The sequence below is a fragment of the Podarcis liolepis genome (assembly GCF_965112155.1).
Source record: "Podarcis liolepis genome assembly, chromosome: 17".
Taxonomy (NCBI): Eukaryota; Metazoa; Chordata; class Lepidosauria; order Squamata; family Lacertidae; genus Podarcis; species Podarcis liolepis.
This window is the reverse complement of record NC_139571.1, coordinates 40,798,210-40,819,226: the sequence shown is the minus strand read 5'-3', so window position 1 is coordinate 40,819,226 and position 21,017 is coordinate 40,798,210. Positions and strand designations below refer to the sequence as shown.

Sequence of the window (21,017 nt, the reverse complement as noted above, 5' to 3'; positions counted from 1 at the left end):
AAGCTGCAGAATTTCTTATTTGGCAAAAATACACTATTCTGCAATGTTTATTATTTGGTACATATTGTTCTGGTTTTGCTAATCACTAGAAAGGGCGAGGAGCTAAGGCACTGAAGCCTTGGCCCCTGACAAATAGACATCTTATTTCGCAACAATCTTGACTCCTGAAATTCACCAAAGCTTTTCCCGTTATAATTTCAAACAGCCCTTCATAAGGGCTAGAAAGTTGCTTTCTTAAAAATGGAGGAAGATGAATTCTGTGCCCATTCCCGCATCCTGCCCTTTTCTGCATTCATGGAATAAGTAGGATGTATAACATCACAGATGACAAAAGACAACTGTGTCCCGTCCCGGCTTGTGTAATTTTAATAGGAGGATGGGACATTGGATACAGTTATTAAGCTACATCCAATGCGTGGACTTCTCCACTATACAGCATAATTCCCCAGTGGGTTAGCCACTTAAGGCTGCAATTTTATACACACTTAGCTAGGCTTTTGGCTCCCTGTTTATTTTAAAAAAAAATGATGCACACCCTGCAAGCACAAATTAAAACAAAGTAAGATTGGGTCATGTGAAGGCATTTTCCTGCAGGAGGTATATGTGTAATTGTTTACTTACCACTTTTACACCTCACTCTCCCTGCCAGGGAACTCCGGCAGCAAATATTTGCCACGTGTACAGTGCAACACTGTACAGAAAAGGCCGATTCATTTCAATGTGACTTACTCCCAGGTAAGTCCTCCCATGTACTGAGGTTCTTACCCGCTGCATGTCATCTGTTGCGATTGGTGTGCTTAGGTACAGGATGGGTGCTTGAGGAACGGCACAGGCAAACTCAGGGAGGTGCCCAGAATTATTGTGCTTGATTAATATACCTGCTTGGGCTCTTTCTCGAAGGATCTCATCGAGTGCTGTGTAATTCTGAAGCAGACCCCCTTCCAGACTTGCTTAGCATCAGCAATACCACTGTGACAGGTGTCTTCAGACCATTTTCGCATCTGTCATCTTCTCTAGGCTACTGGCCCCAAGGGAAGAGACGAAGTCCTCAGGAGAGCAAGTGGTTTGCCCACTGGTTTCGGCATATTTTTTAACATTTGTGTTGTGTCTGCTTATTACCTTGCAGAGGTGCCACTCTGCATGGCTTAATGCACAAATGTCTTGGGAACATGGAGGAGGTGCAGAAGAATCCTGCCCCCCTTAACCCCCACCCCCACCCCCCACCAAGCAAGGACTCCTTTCTAGGATCAGTTGACTTGTTTCCTTACTCACTTCCCGCCTTATTTGTTGTTGCTAAGCTCTTTTGCCAGCAACAGCTACAACCTGGAAAGAAGAATCTTTAGAAGAATGGCAATGCACGTTGACCTGACACTGTGCCAGGAAGAGATTTATGGACACCCCCTCCACCTGCATTGTGTGTGACGCAAAGGGCAGGCTATGAACGGGGGGGGGGGGGGCAGAATGGAGAAGGCCGCAAACACCACAGTAGGTGGTGGGGGAGAGGAGAGATGGAGCCTGACACAGCGCCGGAAAGAGAAGAAGGGAAAAGGTGCAAGGCACAGCACTGCTAAGGGTTTAGTCTCCTCTGCACTGCAAAAATTGCAGATAACCACGCCAGGAAAAGCCTCTGGTGCCTGGGAATTTTCAGCCAACAAGGCAGGGATTCTCCAGCACCTACGCAGGTCTCTATTCCCCTCCCACCATATTCTGCAGCACCTTCTGGGTCGGTATTTCCCGCCGTCAGCTGCTCCAACAGCTGCTCTGCACTCCGAAACGGCTTGCCCAGTCTGTTCAGATGCCACAGGCACTCTCAGTGGGGTGCAAAGACCCTTGATTTCCGACAGAAACGTCCTTGCCCCAGTGTCAAGAGGAACTCGTCCATCCCCCCCACCTTGGGCATGTGTTTGTGTGCACAGATGTACTGAGGACTCCCTGGGCATCAATATTTCTGCAGCACAGCCCAAACTGTCAGCAATCCAGCCCAAATAAATTCCCGGCGGCTCATCCGTGCTTTCGCTGGCTTTGCCTTTTGATTCATTCCGGTTCGGACAGAGATTAGACAAAGCCATTGGCTGTGTGCCTGATCCGTCGTCGTCCCCCCCCCCCCAGTCCTTTTCCAAGGGTCCTTGGGTTCAGAATAGGAAGGACTTTTGCAGGCTGTCCCCCCTCCCACTTTCATTCCTACTCATCTTTCCGTCTCTCTCTTCTATCCTGCCCCCCCTTCCACAACTATTTTCCAAGCTAGAAGTGGGGAGGGGGGGGGGCAGAGAGACAAGAACACTGTCCTCTAAGGAGGTCAGGGCCAGATAAGCAGGGATAAGGGTTGGGGCGGGAGAGGCAGAACTGGGAACCCAGAGGCAGTCATTGGTACCAAGAATACACAAGCTGCCGTGAGATGGTGCAGTGAGGGCTTCGCTTCCCTGGTTCCCATCGCTTCCCCTTCCGTATTAACTGGAGCACAGGAATCCACCTTATGATGACTTTTGGCTCTTTGGGGAGCGCTGGTTGGCATGGCTGCAACCTTGCCACGCAACTATAGAATTATTGGGTGATGCTGACTGGGGGGGGGGGGGAGAGAGAAGCACAGCTTGATCCCTGGGGTGGCAAAGTCCTGTGCTTGCCAGACTCCCTTGCCATCCCAGCAAAGGCAGGCTTAATAGTAGCACCCTCCCCCTATGATGCCTCCAGCACAAGAACCCACCAAGGGGGGCACCGGCAGGAGTCGGGGCAAGAAGAATCTCAAAAGCCCGTGAGCAGAGGCTGGAGGATGGGAAGAAGCAGAACCAATCCTTGGGATGGTGGTGGGATAGAGAGCAGACCCCTCCAACATTTCTCTGATGGAAAGGAAAGGCAGGGGTCAAACCAGAAAGCGGGGCGGCTTCTGTAAATCCGGAACTGTCCCTGGAAAATAGGGGCACTTGGAGGGTCTGAGATAGCATTTTGAGATGCGGAGGGACAGGAGTTTCGCCTTGCGGGAGGAGACGGGGAAGCCACTTACCTTCCTAAGGCAGAAGCAGGAAGGCTGGCCAAGGCAGCAGCGCACTAAGCAGAGATGGATGGCGAGAGGAAAGATACAGGATGCGAAGGGGAGCAGCTCTGTCCTCTGAGCCAGCGGCAGGAAGAGCAGCAAAAGCAGCAACAGTGGGATGGAGCCGCCCCTGATAGGGCCTGGGCGGGAGCATGTGACCCAGAGCTGGGATGAGTCAGGATTTCAAGGGAGCTTTGCAAACAGCACGTAGAGGATGGAGAGAGGGGGGGGGGAGGAGGGAGGGAGGGGCGGCGGTGCTGCAGGGATGGGATGCCAAAAACAACACACTCAGCCCGGCTCCATCAGACTTCTTTTCCTGCCCTCCTTTTTTTAATCCACAGTCACATGCATCACATCACATCCCATTCAAAGCGCAGAGACGCGCCTCTGTCTCTCGGCACCTTTCGGGTACTGCGCGCCAGGGAAGCAGCGCTCCTTGGGTCGGCGCTGCGCAGCGCAGGAAGGAAGGAGGCTTTGCAAGGCGAGCTCCTGCTCCTGCTCCGCGAAGCAGCTGGCAGCTGAGCTCCGGAAAAGCGGCTCCGGGCAAACGCCCTGTCTGGGGACTGGCACCCTCGTGTCATTCTGGCGCATCCTCCTCCTGAGCGAGGTCATCCGTTTCCTGGAAGAAAAAGGGGAGGGGGCGGAGTGGGTAGGAAGAAGAGAGGGGAATTGGGTTATTTCCGGATGGAGGGTCTTTCAGGTGGCAGGCGGCCTCATTGGCATACACGACACCCGCGAGACACACAAGGAGAGGGCTGGTCCCACCCGCTTCTTGAGAGCCCAGATACTAAGATCAGAAGAAGTGCGTAATCGACAGAGAGGGTCTTCTGTGCCGACTCTGCTGAAATGGATGGGAAATGCGCAGCGGCCAGCAATTCTGATGCGGCTCGTGTAAAACTTCCCACTGGATGATTAAGCACTACTAGAGCATCAGGTCTAACAGCCTTAGCGCAAAATTTCTCCTTTCCCTCCAACTGCCTTCTGCTTTCATCTCTTTTATTAGCGGTCAGCTACTCACAGAATTGTAGAGTTGGAAAGGACCAGAGGGTATCAAAACCAGCCCCCTGCAATGCAGAAATCTTCCGGCCAGTGTGGGACTCAAACCCATATTCCCGGCATTAAGAGTCTTATGCTTGCCTCCCTCCCCCATAGCTACAGCACAGCAAAGGGGTTGCAAATGGACCACTGGCAGGAGTTGTTTTTAATTTATTGGATTTTATCCAGAAAGGACAGATCCAGATTAAATCCTGCTTCAAAAGTCTCCCCACCCATGCCCGCCAACAGATACTGTTGCTCCCAGTCTGTGCTGGTTCAGTGTCCTGTTCTGGCAGGCAGCCTGTTATCTTGTCTGTGACAGGCACCATGGTCACATGCTGTGGGATTATTGAAAGCAGTGTTTCTTTTTAAAAAAACAAAACATAACTGCCTGCCCATGAAAACCCCACACCCTCCTTCGAACCTGGCTTCCCTAATTATTTCATTTGAATTTTCAAATGGATTGAGATTTCATGAGTTTAAATGTGTTACTTATATTGCACATATTTCTGGGAAACACTCACGCCCCCCCAACTGAGATCTTCTGCCATATTCTGCCATTTTCTGCACCTTTCCCAGCTCTGAGATATCCATCTGGAGATGTGAGGACCACAGCGGTGTGCAGTATTCTAACGGTGGCCATGCCATAGATTTGAAAAATGGCATTAAGACTTCTTGTTTCATTTTCAACCCCTTTCCCCAGTATAATGTGCTGCACCGAATTCATTATAACATTGTTGTTGAGCAAGACCTCCAGGTCAGCTTTTAACAAAGCAACTAGCATGCATGCGATTGGATCCCGCCCAGAGAGAGTGACAACACAGGGAGTGATCTAAGGCTGAAAGTGACCAGATTCCTGATTTCAGGCTTTTCTCTTCTTAAGTGGGGATCCACCCTATTCGCACCACCCCTGCCCCTGTGCTCAAATTATGGGGAGAAACAAATACAGTGGTACCTCTGGATACGAACGGGATCCGTTCCGGAGCCCCATTCGTATCCAGAAGCAAATGTAACTAGCGATGGCACGTCTGCGCATGCGCATGTTTCACCTCTTCTGTGCATACGTGTGATGTCATTTTGAGCGTCTGCGCAAGTGGCAAAAGCCGGAAGTAATGCGCTCCGTTACTTCTGGGTTGCCGCGGAGCGCAACTTGAACGCGCTCAACCCAAAGCGCATTCAACCCGAGGTATGACTGTAAATTAAATCCACACACTCCTTTCCACCCCCTCCTCCATTATAGCCAAATTTTATCACTTTAAAAAACGGCAGGGAAAGAGGCTGTGCCACAAAAGGGCGGAGAGTATGGTTCTCTGTGGCTCCTGACAATTTGAGCCTTCGCTGCCCCTCCTGCCACCCCCCTTTGCGTCTCACTTCCAGCTCCAGCTCCTTCTCTCTCTCTTTCTCTCTCTCTAGTTCCAGCTCTTCTTCCCGGCGCCTCTGCCGTAGCTCCTCAGCATCCGTCCGTTCGTCCTCTTCAAAGAAATCCTTATCGAGGCGCTCAAGGCGTGGAAGCATCACCAGCACTTCCACCCGGTAGTCCCCCTCCTCAGCGCAAGGGTTGTCTAGCAAGACCAGGGCTCGTAGCATGGGCAGCACCAGCAGCTTCGACACTTCCTGGAGCTGCACAATCGCATTCCCCCTGCAGGAGAACGAAGAAGTTAGCAGGTGCGGGAACTTCCAGCTCCTCCTGCTGAAAATGTTCCCTCTGTGCTCTGGTTTGGCTCTCTGATGCCAGAGTTTTCCCTTAACAGCCAGTGCCATAGTTAAGTACCTTCTATGCACAAGGCAGTCTTCCTGTGCTGTACATGGGTAAAGGGACCCCTGGCCGTTAGGTCCAGTCGCAAACGACTCTGGGGTTGCGGCGCTCATCTCGCTTTATTGGCCGAGGGAGCCGGCGTACAGCTTCCGGGTCATGTGGCCAGCATGACTAAGCCACTTCTGGTGAACCAGAGCAGCGCATGGAAATGCCATTTACCTTCCCACCAGAGTGGTACCTATTTATCTACTTGCACTTTGACATGCTTTTGAACTGCTAGGTTGGCAGGAGCAGGGACCGAGCAACGGGAGCTCACCCCATCGCGGGGATTTGAACCGCCGACCTTCTGATCAGCAAGCCCTAGGCTCAGTGGTTTAGACCACAGTGCCACCCGCATCCCTTGTGCTGTACATACATAGACTCTAGAAATGGCACCAGAGTGAGCTGAGAATGGCAGGAGCCTTTGAAGCATGGATAGGCCACTATATGGCCACTGGGACCATGTAACACTGCTCTGGTGGGCCACAGGTTAACCACCCCTGATTTACAACAAATACTTCAAGGAGCTAAGAACCAGTCTCAAACGTAGACTTGGCTCAGATACCACTCCCTGCCTTCTGTGCCATTCCCCCTCTTATTTCTAAGAGGCCCTGGTGGAAATTCTGTACTACAGGAAACAACTCACCGTAGGTTGAGATACTGGAGAGACTTCAAGCTTGCTGAGAAGCCATCCAGGGTTTCAATCTGATTGTCGCGCAGATGCAAAGTTGTGAGCTGCCCCAGGTCCTCTAGGCCCTCTATTACGGTAATGGCATTCTGGGCCTAGGGGGAAAGATGTTGCAATGTAAGAGAAAGACGACATAGTAAAAGGTAAAGGACCCTGTTAAGTCCAGTTAAAGGCGACTATGGGGTTGCGGTGCTCATCTCGCTTTCAGGATGAGGGAGCCGACGTTTGTCCAAAGACAGCTTTCTGGGTCATGTGGCCAGCATGACTAAACCGCTTCTGGCACAACGGAACACTGTGACAGAAACTAGAGCTCAGGGAAACACTGTTTACCTTCCTGCCGCAATGGTACCTATTCATTTACTTGCGCTGGTGTGCTTTTGAGCTGCTGGGTTGGCAGGAGCTGGGACGGAGCAACAGGAGCTCACCCCGTAGCGGGGATTCAAACCGCCAACCTTCTGATCAGCAAGCCCAAGAGGCTCAGTGGTTTAGACCAGGCACAGGCAAACTCAGCGTCCCTGACGACTAGTTCCAAAACATCTGGAGGACCGAGTTTGCCTATGCCTGGTTTAGACCACAGCGCCACCCACGTCCTCAGACACAGTATTGATCCAGAGTACATCCATATACCCAGCAAGGGTAAGCGTACCTTATAACTAGTAACCTGTCGAAATCCAATAGATTTGAGGGCATATCTATACTACAAAACTCTGTTGCTCTGTTGCAGCATGAAACACAGCGTAATCACGCATGACATTAACTGCATGCATACAATTAACAGGCCACATGAAGCCTGTGTCGTCCTGAGGTTGGTGATACTGAAAGCACATGTGTTTGCTCAGGCATTTGGGGTTTGTAGTTAATGAAGCCGTCATCAGTAAAGTTCTCTTACCAGGTACAGAGTTTTCAGCTTGGGCAGGCAGAATCCAGCTGTGGACTTTAGGCCGTTTCCCCGCAATTCAATTGTCTGCAGATTTGACAGCTTTTCTGGGTCCAGTCCTGTTATTGCCTCGATCTCATTACCTGGGTGACGGAAGAATTAGACTGTGATGAAAGGGATTCTTTCCCCCAGGAGATTACAGAGAATGAGTTTTGTCGTCGAGGGCTAGAGGGACTCTCTTGAGCGTTGCACACCTACTTTTCAGGTTGAGACTGACCAGCCGTGGGTGCCCAATGCCATTGCTGTCTTTGATGTGGTTGCTGGCAAAGCTGGCGTGCTGCAGGTATATCAGCTCATCCAGGCCGGCGCTAGTTAGCCGATTGCCATCCACCTTCAGCCACAGCAGATGCGTGAGTCCTGACAGTGGGGACAGGTCTTTGAGCAGGTTTTCGGACAGGTCTACATAACGTAAGTGGATGAAGCCTTGAATGAGGTTGATGTCTGTCAGTTCCCTACCGCAGGATGAGGGCAGAAAGCAATGTTATTTACCAGTGCTAGCTTACCAGTGCGCTTGTCCCAAACTGCTCAATTTTTCCAGGAAGCATGGACAAGGAAATTATCCCATTTCTGGGCAGCTGCACCCATTGGAAGGGAGGAGAAATGGGGGGCAGGTTAGTCATGCCTGTGCACTCACTTTTCTTTGGCCTCTAATTTCACAAAGGCATGAGCCAGGCCGTTGCCAGTTTTACATAACATCGAAAGGCCTTCCTTCATGTGCTCTTCGGTGAGAGGGTTTGAGACTTGGTGCTGGGAGGGAGGAAGCACAGCAAGGAAAAAGAGACATCAGATAAAATTAAAGTTGTCAAGCGGCAAAGATTTCTGCTGAATCTTTAAATTTGCCTCTGAACCAGGAGATCAGGCAATGGCGATCTATCCCTCAACCCCACAAATTTTACACACACTGTGCCTTCTCACCTGTGTTACACCTGGAATTCTGTTCACTACAGAAGGCAGGTTAGGGGGCCACATCAAAAGACTGGAATGGGGTCAGAGGTGATCAAAGACATTGCCGCTCTGCCCCCCCCCCAGTTTAGTGGCAAAACTACCATATTTTTGCCCTATAAGACGCACCAGACCACAAAACGCACCTAGTTTTTGGAGGAGGAAAACAAGAAAAAAATATTCTGAATCTCAGAAGCCAGAACAGCAAGAGGGATCGCTACGCAGTGAAAGAAGCAATCCCTCTTGCTGTTCTGGCTTCTGGGATAGCTGCACAGCCTGCATTCGCTCCATAAGATGCACACACATTTCCCCTTACTTTTTAGGAGGGGGAAAGTGAGTCTTATAGAGCAAAAAATACGGTAAATGGCAGCTGCAATCTGAGTTGCAGTCTGGCAGCCTTAGATAAAATCAGGGTCCATGGCCCTTTACAGAGATGACCATGGGGCACCCAGAAAGTATGAAACAATGCAGCTACGTTACGTAAGAATATGAACCATTTCCGAAATATAATAACCAATGAGCCTCTTGCGTATGTACTTTAAGTATGTATACAAACTCAATGAGAGGTGTGTGCCTGCTTTTGGTGAATAGTCTCATTTATACAAGGCCTAATTTGAGGCAAACAGACTCCCATCTCCTCATCAGAATTTGCTGTTGCTCTCATTTCGAAAAGATATCTATTCACATTCTGCAAATAATAAAAAAATACTATTTTGATGCTATACTATGCTACACTATGCTGAAATGTTTCTTTGATTAGCCTTGAATCTTCCGGCCAAGGAAGCAGACAAGAAACAGACCCATCTTGACTATTTGCCTTTCTCCACCACGGACGTCAACAGGGAAGAAATTTCTTCTGCCCAGTCTAGGGCCGGTGGAATGCTGTGCCACGGATGGGGGTAAATGTGCTGTGTTTGTCTGCCGCTCAGATATCACCCAGGACTCCATCCTGTTCTGCTGGCGATACCTTATTTTAACACCCATGGACCAAGCAAGGTTTCCTCCAAATCCTATCACTCCTCAGCCATCAGAACTCACGTACAGGATTTCACCCTTCGTCTCTTCCACTGACATGAGAGAGCCTAACTTTGGTTGAACTGTGTCCTGCATTTCTGAACATAAAAACAAAACAAAAAAGCCACCAATCTGTTACCTCTTCCTCCTCCTCCTCTGGCGCTTCCTTCTCCTCCTCCCCTTCCCCCTCGTCTCCACCTTTCTCTTCAGCATCATCCTTCTGATCTTCGACTTCATCTTCATCATCCGGCTCCTCATCTGACATTTTCAAGGGCTGGTACAACAAAACAGACTAAATGTGGTTTTTCAGCCACTGGCTAGAGAGAGAGAGAGTCCCCTCATTCCCATGGAACATGAGTCTAGACTGTGGAAAGAAATACCCATTCATCTCAACCCAGATCCATGCATCCCACCAGCATCTCATCCCATCCTTGGTAGTGGTAGGAAGCACATTTTAGGAAAAGCAGGGGTTGTCAATGTTTTGGGGCCTGTGGCTCTATTTGCAAACCACTTGTGGGCACCACACACAAACACCACAGCCAAGCACACACTGCGACCAATCCTATCAGCTATGGCAGAAAGCGTGTTTCAAGTCTAATTTCAGCAGCATAGGTGAGGCCTCAGCAGAAACATGTTTGTCCATGAGTTTGTTGGCGGCATCCATCTGTCTTGAGAGACAGTGGAGTGAGCCTCTGGGGGTAAAGTCAAACTAAAGTGACCTCCTTGGGGCACAAGCCTGAGCAGTGGGGATGGAGGGCCTGGGCTGCCCAGACAACTGTGGGAATGTTCTGGGGTGCAGGAGAGGATATATTGACTAATTATATCCTTATCCAACTTGTGCTAACAAGTTCCCAAAATATCAGCAGAGTTTATAGACATTCCCCTTTAAGTTCGCAACGGTAACGTGTGCACAGGTTCGCTAGAACCTCTATAATAATTACTCTGGTAATTTCCCCTTTGTTCCCTCTTAAAATACAAGACACGACACAGTCTTTATAAAAGTATAAAAGAGTTTACTCACGTTCTGTTCACAATATGATCCCAGAAGGCAGACAGCTTAAAAACATTCAGAATCTATCTTATAGCAAGATAGTCCTTATCTCCTCTCTTGGCTGGGAGCCAAGAGAGCATCTTTAGATGCTTCCTCATCGAAGGAAAATGGCAGAGAGAGAGAGAGATGGCTGCCTGCCCTGTGCTTTTATCATTTACCTGCACAAGTGAGGCCACACCCACCTCTGGTCTCATGCGGAGGAAGTCCGTCCCCAGGAAGTTTACCTGCTTGCTGGACAGACATCCCTCCCCATGTTCTAACATGTACACTCTAGGAATGTTGTCATTGACTGCTCCTGTGTTTACATCCCACAACAACAAGACCCTCTTCTTAGCTGATGGGGTCCAAAAGAAAGCAGAGCAATACGTCTGGCACCAGCTTGGCTCCAGGAGTTGCCGGAAGGAGGCATACAAGCTGCCATCCAACTGTCTTAGGGACTCCAGATTTGTGCAGGGATTACTCCTGAAACTTTTTTTCTTCCTCCTGAAGATATCCCACAAAGCAGTGGAGTTGTAGGACCAGAGTTTCCCGTCTCCTAGATGGGCTACCATCCCTGGTGGACGAGCCCCATCTGCCCCTCACTTTCCTATACAGTACATACAGAAACCACCTTCTTGACCTTTGAACCCATTCTTGGTCTTGTCCACTCAGTTCACCGGATCCTGTCATCACATGCAGGGGAGGTCCCCAACTCAGCAAGGGTTTGAAACGCATTGGCTGCCCTCACCTGGTTTAGCTGACCTGTCAAAGCCGTTCCCGGGGTGTGACCAATGTCACATGCTGACAGCATCTAGCAGCCACAGGTGAGAGCTGAGTGCAGGGTGGGGACCAAAGGTGGACGAACAACCCCAGAAGGAGCACAACGTGTCCCCCAGCAGAGGTACTATCCCACCCCTAATACCCCATACACCCCTGGGTACCACACAGGTAACCCCGCTGTATTTCAATTGGTCCTTGATTAAGGTTCTGGCCACCTGAGGTCTTTCTTTACCCTTGCTGTCAAACTAATGCCATCTGTCCTGGATCCCCTAACTGGCCTGGTCACAATGACAGGACGCCTCAGAAATGTATCTATCAGAGTAAGGTTGCCCAACAATTTTGGGAAAAACTAAAAAAATATATGTGTGGCAAGCTATATATCAGAGGGCAACAAGGATTGTGAAAATGATGGAACCCGTATCTCTCTCTCTCCCCCCCCCCCCCCTTCTGGAGCCAGGAGCAAAAGTCTAAAATGCAGGGCAAAAAGCAGCAACGACCAAGCGCAACGATGCGATCCTGCCATGTTTTAAACAGCGCTAAGGCAAAGAGTTGTGGGCTGCGGAGCTCACCCTTAAAAGGCGGAGAAATTTCACAGATGTAACTTGTCACAGTGCCGAGAGAAGCGGCGCCTGCTCAACTCCCCCCCTTCGCTATTGCCCTCCTGAGCAAATGACGACCCTCGGAGCCTGCGATCCCCAAACCAGCCAAGCCACAGTCCCCTCGGCCCAAAGGAACTCTCCCCATCCATGCAAAGACCCTTCCCTGCTAACCCTTCTTCTCCCTTTGCGCGGGGAGGATCCAGGATGGGGAAGAAAGAAGAGCAAGGACAGCTACCCACGCTCAAGCTCCGAGCTGCTGCTGCTGCGAGGTGTTTCCGTTGCTACGGGCCCGGGACGCCGTTGCCAGAAGCCTCCGCTCCCCGGGCAACCGCGACCTGTTTGACGGGTGGTTGTTGTCGCCCAGTGCGGAAGAGTCGGGGCTGGAGCGAGGCAGGCGCGGGCGCTGACTGGCTGAGGGAGCGGCATGATTTGCATGAAGAGGCGCGGCGGAGGGAGGGGGCGGGAAACCTCACCTCTTGTTGTTGCTTAGTCTCTTAGTCGTGCCCGACTCTTGGTGACCCCCTGGACCAGAGCAGCCAGGCACTCCTGTCTTCCACTGCCTCCCGCAGTTGGGTCAAACTCATGCTGGTAGCTTCGAGAACACTGTCCAGCCATCTCGTCCTCTGTCGTCCCCTTCTCCTTTTGCCCTTCATCTTTCCCAACATCAGGGTCTTTTCCAGGGACAGATAGGTAGCCGTGTTGGTCTGCCATAGTCAAAATAAAAAAATTCCTTCCAGTAGCACCTTAAAGACCAACTAAGTTAGTTCTTGGTATGAGCTTTCGTGTGCATGCACACTGTGTATCTGAAGAAGTGTGCATGCACACGAAAGCTCATACCAAGAACTAACTTAGTTGGTCTTTAAGGTGCTACTGGAAGGAATTTTTTTATTTTGACTCTTGTTGTTGCTTAGTCTCTTAGTCATGTCCACCTCTTCGTGACCCCCTGGACCAGAGCACGCCAGGCACTCCTGTCTTCCACTGCCTCCCGCAGTTTGGTCAAACTCATGCTGGTAGCTTCAAGAACACTGTCCCCCCATCTCGTCCTCTGTCGTCCCCTTCTCCTTGGGCCCTCCATTTTCCCAACATCAGGGTCTTTTCCAGGGAGTCTTCTCTTCTCATGAGGTGGCCAAAGTCTTGGAGCCTCAGCTTCAGGATCTGTCCTTCCAGTGAGCTCTCAGGGCTGATTTCCTTAAGGATGGATAGGCTTGATCTTCTTGCAGTCCATGGAACTCTCCAGAGTCTCCTCCAGCACCAGAATTCAAAAGCATCCATTATTCGGCGATCAGCCTTCTTTATGGTCCAGCTCTCACTTCCATACATCACTACTGGGAAAACCATAGCTTTAACTATACGGACCTTTGTTGGCAAGGTGAAGTCTCTGCTTTTTAAGATGCTGTCTAGGTTTGTCATTGCTTTTCTCCCAAGAAGCAGGCGTCTTTTAATTTGTGGCTGCTGTACAATACAATACAATAAATAAGTCTTTTAATTTCGTGGCTGCTGTACAATACAATACAATAAATAAATAAATATCCCATTGGGAAATGCTCGACTCAGACTCTCTTCCTCTGTGAACTCTGCCCTGGCTTCAGCTGAGTGTGTGTGCCGGCTGCCAGCATGGTGCTAGCGGGACTTAAGTCCAAGGCCTCATGTCCCTTATCTGTGTAGCAATGTAATCTGTCAATCTGCGGCTGTCAATATATTTTGTTTTATTTTTTAAAAGCATAGCTTGAGGTTTCTGGGAGGAATTCAACATTGCGTCATTCTGACCATGCTGGTCAATGCAAGCACTTATGCTTGCCAGATAGAAGACGTCCCTTCTCCTCCCCTTCTCTGCTGTTCTGGGGGTTCTTTTGACCCTCCCTCCAAGAGCTAATATGGGGGGTTGCACAGGGGGGAGGAGAGAGGAGAAAGCCCCATTACACCGGCGGGACCTGTTGCACTGGGTCCCACTGGCACAACTGTTTAGTTGAATCCAGGCCTATATCAAGGGCAGGATTGATTGAATTAAACTATTCCCCATCTTATTACATTATTGGGCGCTGAATGAAGAGAGATACATTGGCTCTGCTGGCTTGGGAAGTAGTGATCCCCAACAACATTGCTAAGTAGGTTTCCCCTGTGCTACCACTGGAAAGCTTCTGAATTATTTGAACTAGACCAGGGGTCTGCAACCTTTAAGACAAAAAGAGCCACTTGGACCCGTTTCCGAAGAAAAAAAAACTGGGAACAGCAAAACTCGTCATTATAAAAATAACTTTTTTGTCACTTTTATTATTATTTCTTTGTTTGACCCCTCAGAATTACTCCTCCTCATAGAAATAAACGTTAAATTAACAAGTTACCTTTGTGTGTGTGTGTGTGTGTGTGTGTTCTTCACTCCCCTTCAAAACAGGGACCAGCGTACATGCCCCCTTTCAATGCAGTGACCAGCGTACATGCCCCTTACAATGTAGCGGGCAGGTGGGCGGGAAGGTGATGTCGGCTCGGTGCGTGACTAACGCACGCACCGCCCCCATGCGACGTCACAGCCAGTACAGTGCACGCCACACTGGGGAGTGTCAGGGCGCACAATGCGCCTCCTCCCCTCGCTAGTATCCACCCCGGAGCCGCGGCAAAGGTGTAAAAGAGCCACATGCGGCTCCGGAGCCGTGGGGTGCAGACCTCTGAACTAGACCTTGTCTTATATTTGTGATTTAATGGTGCAGATAGAGGAACAGGTTGAATGCATCCAGCCATCATAATTTTGGGTGAATATTCGTTCTATGAGAGCTATGCACTAATACTTTATCTTTAACGTTCCTGAGATTTACAGGTGTGGTTTTTATTACCTTGGTGCAAGCAGAGTTGTGCTTTTGTCATCCCAAAGATGATCCCATTTTCATGAATTACTTGCAGTAATTTGCAACAGTGTATATATGTGTGTTTTATAATTTATTTGAGCATTTGATATAATGAGATGTGAATAAATCTTTGCATTGTTTTCTTTTTTTCTTTTGTGTTCAGGGTTACCTTTGTTTTAAATGTTTTGATTTACTGTTGCCTGCTATTATCCATTTCATTCTTTCTTTGTTAGCTAACTTGATTTTCTTTCAGGATGAACAATTCTAATTCACTACATTGAAATGATGACAGGTGGCAAAGAAATTAACATAATTATTTTACGTCCCTAGAATTGACCGGAGGAGACTCTTGAGAGCCCCATGGGCTGCAAGAAGATCAAACCTCTCCATTCTGAAGGAAATCAGCCCTGAGGGCTCACTGGAAGGACAGATCCTGAAGCTGAGGCTCCAATACTTTGGCCACCTCATGAGAAGAGAAGACTCCCTGGAAAAGCCCCTGATGTTGGGAAAGATGGAGGGCACAAGGAGAAGGGGACGACAGAGGACGAGATGGTTGGACAGTGTTCTCGAAGCTACAAACATGAGTTTGATCAAACTGCGGGAGACAGTGGAAGACAGGAGTGCCTGGCGTGCTCTGGTCCAGGGGGTCACGAAGAGTCGGACACGACTAAACGACTAAACAACAACAGAATTGACCACGTGAGGGAGCTCTAAGACAGGCTATCAACAATTTTTGGGTGGCCAAAATGACAAAGCACTTCCTCCCCCACCAAATTTTGCTCTGCATTCTCTGTTGCTTTAACAGATCCAGCAGCAACACCATTATATTATTTGCCTTTTTATATAAAGCAAAATAGCAAATAAACTGCTGGTCTGGGAGATATGGTTTACGGGTTAACTTTGCACTGCAGGGAGAATCACACCCTGACTATGTTCAGAGAGACTTGGGTTACCACTTCTGTCGTCATGTCCACAGAATGGAAGATGACAGGACCCCCAAAGGTGTGCTTTACAGGGAGCTGGCTTCAGGTACCAGGCACGATGGCAGACCAACTATGCGCTACAAAGATGTCTGCAAATGTGACATGAAGGCTGGCAACCTGGGAATCTCTTTCAGATGCCTGCAGACAGGCAGCCAAGTTGTGCATCCATAGCAGTGACCACAGGAGGAATGACTGCTGGGAGGAGCACAGAGAGGAGGAACGCCTTGGTGCGTCTGCAGAACATCCTCTGCCCTACCTGCAACAAAACATGTCTCTCCCATATCGGTCTCTACAGCTACAGCAGGTGCCATCACTCTCCACTGGATTTGACTGTATCCCCAATGGCACTTGTCCGTTGTCCCTTGAGACAGATGCCAGCAGGTTTTCCTTTGCCAGGGGAGGATGAGCTATGGAGGTAGAGAGAGGACTCTGGCAGGCAGGACAGAGCCTCGTGGGTCTCCGTAAGGCTGCTTTCTTCAACCTGGCACTTTCCAAAGGTTGCTGGACTCCAGCTCCCATCAGCCTCAGCCAATGGTCCGAGATGATGGGAGTTGTAGTCCAAAATTATCCGGTGGCCACCAGCTTAGGAAATTCTGCTGAAGAGGTGCACGGTCAATAGCAAAAAGCACAATAACCCTGAAGTGCACCAGTTTGTCAGGCTCCAGTACCAGTTACCTACCTTAATCAAGTTTTACAGTGGGCTGCTGAAATGATGGAGCCAACGGCAACCTTATGAATGAGAAAAGGGTATAGCAGGAAACCCTTTCCCAAGGTAGTCTGCTGAGCAATCACGCTAGGAAACTTAAGTGAAAGGAGAAGGCTCAGCCAGGCAACCCACATCTTGAAAGGTTTTTTGTTTTGAAAATACCAAGCATACAATTTAAGACTGCAAGCTCCTAAGGGGCAAAGGTATGCCTTGTTTGCTTATGAAATTCTGCATCAATATCTGTTGGCATCCATCTGCCTCAAGTGACAATGGAGTGCGCCTTTGGGGGTGAGATCAAACTGCTGAATCACAGTGCCTGCTGTGGCTGCAGAGACTGTCAACTCCTAACTGCTGCCTCCTATGTTGTTTTTGTTAGGGTGTGAAACCTAAGACGCTGGCAAGTTAGCAATGTCATGTGACTTTAAGTAGTCAAGCTCGTTAAGTTGTTAAGTTGCTCAGTATATAAAGAGTGTTTGTTTTCTCTGCCTGGGGGGCGTGAAGCAAAAATGTCTGAAAGCTCCGGAGGTGTTTCTGTTATCTTTCTGCAATAAACCTGTCTTTGGAAAGACAGGCTTCCCTGTGTCCTTATTTCTTTGCTGCTGAGACTCTGAAGCTTGTGCTGCTACAAGAATCTCTGCACTGGACTTAATTAATACTCTGCAAAGAGAGCTGTTGCTGGTGGCGCAGCGGAAGCGTTTACTGGACCAGTACAAACTCTCTTAGGTTATGGATCCTTCTACGTTTCTACAGCTGTATTGTGTGCAGAGAAAGTGAAAGCAGCTTTCGGATGAGAGAAGACTGGCTTGGTCGTAAATCCAGCTCTTAAAGAAACTGAGAGGCTGCAGAAAATTGAGAGAGCTGCGTAAGTGAAAGTTTAAAGGCTTCAGAGGAGGCTGGAGGCGTCTGAAAAGTGAGTAAAACAAATCCCAAGGGGAAAGAGAAGAAAGGGCACACAGAGGGAGTAGCAGCAGACCCCAAGAATGGCAATGGAAAATTTCCAGGTTCCCTTTACAAAGTTGAACTCTGCTAATTACGTGCAGTGGTCTAAGAGGGCTCAAGTCTGGTTGGAAGCCAAAGAAGTGTGGGCTGACTATGTCCAGAGGCGAAAGCCGTTTGTGGCTGTTGCAGCAGATGCCACAGCAGAGCAACAGGCTGCTGCACATGCTCAGAACAGGGAACATGATAAAATGGACACTAAAGCTAGATGCATGTTGATGGTATCGATAGACGATTCCCAATTACCTCATGTGGAAAATTTAAGGTCTGCATTTGAAATTTGGGAAGCTCTTAGGCGAATTCACCATAGAGCCACGCCCGGAGAGAAGGTGAACATTATACGTGCTTTGTATGAGTTGAAATTGGAGCCAGGGGATAGTGTGGTTGAACACACGTCACAGATGACTGAGTATTTCAACCAACTGTCATCTTTAGGTGTGAACTTTCCTGAAAATATTAAAGTTTATACTCTGCTTAGCAGCCTGCATGCAGGGTTTGAAAACTTAGTACTAACTTTACAAGTTTTGCCAGAGGACCAGCTGAATATGAATTATGTGACTGGTAGATTGTGTGAGCAAGAATACCAACATCATCAAAAACGTATTGATAATTCAAATACCCCAAGGGTTGGATGTTCAGATAATTCCCAGCATGGGGAAACTAGCAGGCAAAGCTGTAAGGAAGCCTCACAAGTGTCTGCTATGGCCAGCAAGTCATGTTTTCGATGTGGCAGCAGGTTTCATTTGATAGCAAAGTGTCCAGAAAAGCAACAGGAATTTCAACAGTCCAGGGCCAGTTTCCGGAGCTACAGGGGAAGACGACGTGAGAACTACAAGAATCAACGATCCAGAGGGGGAGCAGGTGCTGATAAGGGGCTATCTGCAATGGCAGCACAACAGAGTCTTAAAAGGAGCCAACAAACCTTGAAGTGGATAATTGACAGTGGAGCAAGTCACAGTTTAGTTCCAGCGACATCTAGGGGCCGCTTGATGAACTGCAAGACATTGCCAGTTGCAAAAACCGTGACTATAGCAGACAATAGTAAACGAGAAATGAACCTTAAAGGCACAATTTATGTTAACTGTTTGCAAACTAACCTTCCTGTTTTTGTTCTTCCAGGAATGAAGAATGGACTTTTGAGTGTGTCATGCCTGGTAAAAAATGGTTTTAAGGTTGAGTTTGAAAAAGATGCGTGCACCATTTCGAAACAGGGGAAGGAGCTAGTTAAAATTCCCTGTGAGGATGGGCTTTTTGTTTTGGATGAAGAGCAGTTAGCAGCAGGTAGATGTTCAACAGGTGAAGCACAAGCTAAGTGTGTAAATAAGGCTCCTCATACAGGTTGTGCACATCTACTACACAGAAGGTTGGCTCATATATGCTTTAAGTATGTAAGCAAGATGCCAGATTTAGCTGAGGAGTGTAACATTAAACCCTGTCCAAATTTTCTGGATTGTTGTGCTTGTAAACATGCTAAGGTTAAGACGTGTAACTATCCTAGATCTGATAGAGTAAGCAAGAAACCCTTTGAACTTGTGCATACAGACGTGTGTGGCCCTATGCCAGTCAAATCGCTTGGAGGTGCGAGATTTATGCAAATTTTGGTGGATGATTTTTCAAGGGCTAGTTGGGTTTTCTTTCTGAAAGAAAAATCACAAGCAGCTTCCATCCTGATGGATTGGATTGAAGAAGTCGAATGTAAATTTGACACCAGGGTACGTAAAATACAATCAGATCGTGGTGGGGAATTTGTGAACCACACGCTGGAGACGTGGTTAAAAAGGAAAGGTATAGTTCATAGACTTACCAATCCCTATTCACCACAGGAGAATGCAGTTGCCGAAAGAAAATTTCGAACATTACAGGAAGCCATTACTGCTTTGCTGTTTGATTCTGGACTTCCACAGCGTTTTTGGGCTGAGGCTGCACTGTATGCAAATTATACTTTTAACAGAGTGTACAACAGCACAGTAGGCAACACTCCTTACTTCATGCTATTTGGGAAAAAACCAAAAATTGATCATCTAAGAGTTTTTGGATGTCGTGCTTATGTGCTGGTGCCTAGGGCACAACGTAGGAAAGGCGATCCTAGGTCTAAAGAAATGTTTTTCTGTGGTTATCAAGCAAACACAAAAGGTTGGAGATTTGTGAATGTAGAAGGCAATCAAACGAAAATCACAATCAGCAGAAGTGCGGAATTTTGTGAACAGGATGGTTGGAATAAAATTCATGGAAATCCTGACATACTATTTGATGTGGTGAACAGTAACAATGAAACTCAGGCCCCAGGGCAGGTATTAGTTCCAGAACAGACTGAGGAATTTGAGTCTAAGGACGAGGGTGAGAAATCGCCTAGTTCACCCAAATCTGTAAAGTCAGAATCTTCTAGCTCTAAAAGTTCACCTGTACAGCAAGAGAGACGTGTAAAGTCAGAATCAGAAAGTTCTACAACTACTAGTGACAAACAGGTGACGACTAGTGATTCTGGGTCAGAGGGGGAAACTGAAGGAACATCGCAGGAACTGTTAAGGCGTTCTAAGCGTACCAACAAAGGTAAACCTCCTGAAAGGTACCAAGCTATTAGTGTTTGGGCTGGTTTGGCAAATTGCGAACCTGAAAGTTTTGAGGAGGTTGAGCAATTACCCCAGGAGGAGGCCAGTAGGTGGCGTGAGGCCATGCAAAAGGAGTTGAATTCTATGAAAGAACTGGGTGTGTTTTCCATCACCAAACTGCCAGAAGGTACCAAAGCAGTAAGTTGTAGGTGGGTGTACAGGATAAAGACAACAGCGATGGGGAAACCAGAGTACAAAGCAAGGCTTGTAGCTCGAGGTTTTACGCAAAGAAAGGGGTTACATTATTCCGAAGTCTATGCACCCACTTCAAGGAGTGAAACCCTACGGGCACTATTAGCAGTTGCTGCTCAGAAAGGGTTCAGAGTGAATCAATTTGATGTCTCTACAGCTTATCTTCATTCAGACTTGGCTGAAGAGCTCTATATGGAGCTACCGCCAGGATTGAAAGTTGGTAAATCAAATCAGGTATGGAAACTACATAAATCTATTTATGGACTCAAGCAATCTGCTCATAATTGGAATGAGTGTTTGAATGACGTTTTGGTAGGCATTGGTTTTAGCAGGAGCAAGGCTGACAATTGCTTATATTTCAGAAGTTCAGGAGATGCTCAAGAATCTTTGCTTGTTTATGTAGATGACCTGATTTATACTTCAAAGACAGAAGAACAAGTAAAAAAACTAGCCAAAGAGTTAAATACACACTTCAAAGTTAAGAATCTTGGTGATGTGAAGGTCTATCTTGGTGTTCAGATAGATAGGACCAAAAATGGCAGTTTTCTACTGAATCAAAAAGGCAAGATATTGCAAATGTTGAAAAAGTTTAACATGACGGAGTGTGCAGGTGTTAGAACACCAATGGAAATGGGTTTTGTAAAAGACAATGAGTTCAAGGATAGTGCTGAATTCAAGCGTGCTGAGATCTTTCAGTCAGCACTGGGAAGCTTACTTCATCTTTCGCAATGGAGTAGACCAGATATTGCTTACGCTGTTAACCTACTCAGCAGAGAAGCTTCGAAACCTAGTGTAAATGCATGGAAAGGAATTCAAAGAGTGTTAAGATATTTACAATACACC

At 48.1% G+C, this 21,017-nt stretch overlaps 2 protein-coding genes across 3 annotated transcripts in view; both read right to left on the bottom strand.

Moving 5' to 3' along the window:
* The window catches only part of ENO2 (enolase 2), a 28,738-nt gene extending 25,548 nt beyond the window's left edge, over positions 1 to 3,190 (bottom strand). The window contains exon 1 of the mRNA XM_083481874.1: positions 2,999 to 3,190. The gene's annotated coding sequence lies outside the window, so the exon portion shown is untranslated. The remainder of the gene's footprint in view (positions 1 to 2,998) is intronic.
* A 146-nt stretch (positions 3,191 to 3,336) lies between these two features.
* On the bottom strand, positions 3,337 to 12,210 carry LRRC23 (leucine rich repeat containing 23). 2 transcript variants are annotated; one of them, XM_083481933.1, is made up of 8 exons: positions 12,088 to 12,210; positions 9,579 to 9,713; positions 8,118 to 8,230; positions 7,682 to 7,935; positions 7,436 to 7,566; positions 6,505 to 6,641; positions 5,435 to 5,702; positions 3,337 to 3,647 (listed from the first exon to the last, which is right to left on the bottom strand). In XM_083481933.1, exons 2-8 carry the CDS (start codon positions 9,702 to 9,704, stop codon positions 3,606 to 3,608), a joined length of 1,071 nt encoding a protein of 356 aa, XP_083338059.1. In that variant the 5' UTR covers positions 9,705 to 9,713; positions 12,088 to 12,210; the 3' UTR covers positions 3,337 to 3,605. The 2 variants fall into 2 exon arrangements, with proteins under 2 accessions (XP_083338059.1, XP_083338060.1); XM_083481934.1 differs by having other exon boundaries at positions 12,084 to 12,206.
* Between the last annotated feature and the right edge of the window lie 8,807 nt (positions 12,211 to 21,017).

Excerpts from the sequence above, each read along its gene's own strand:
- LRRC23 (XM_083481933.1), bottom strand. The coding sequence starts at position 9,704 with ATGTCAGATGAGGAGCCGGATGATGAAGATGAAGTCGAAGATCAGAAG. Across the intron at positions 8,231-9,578 it reads CAGAGGAGGAGGAGGAAGAG|CACCAAGTCTCAAACCCTCT; the intron begins GTAACAGATTGG and ends CCTCCCTCCCAG. Across the intron at positions 7,567-7,681 it reads GGTCAGTCTCAACCTGAAAA|GTAATGAGATCGAGGCAATA; the intron begins GTAGGTGTGCAA and ends TCCGTCACCCAG.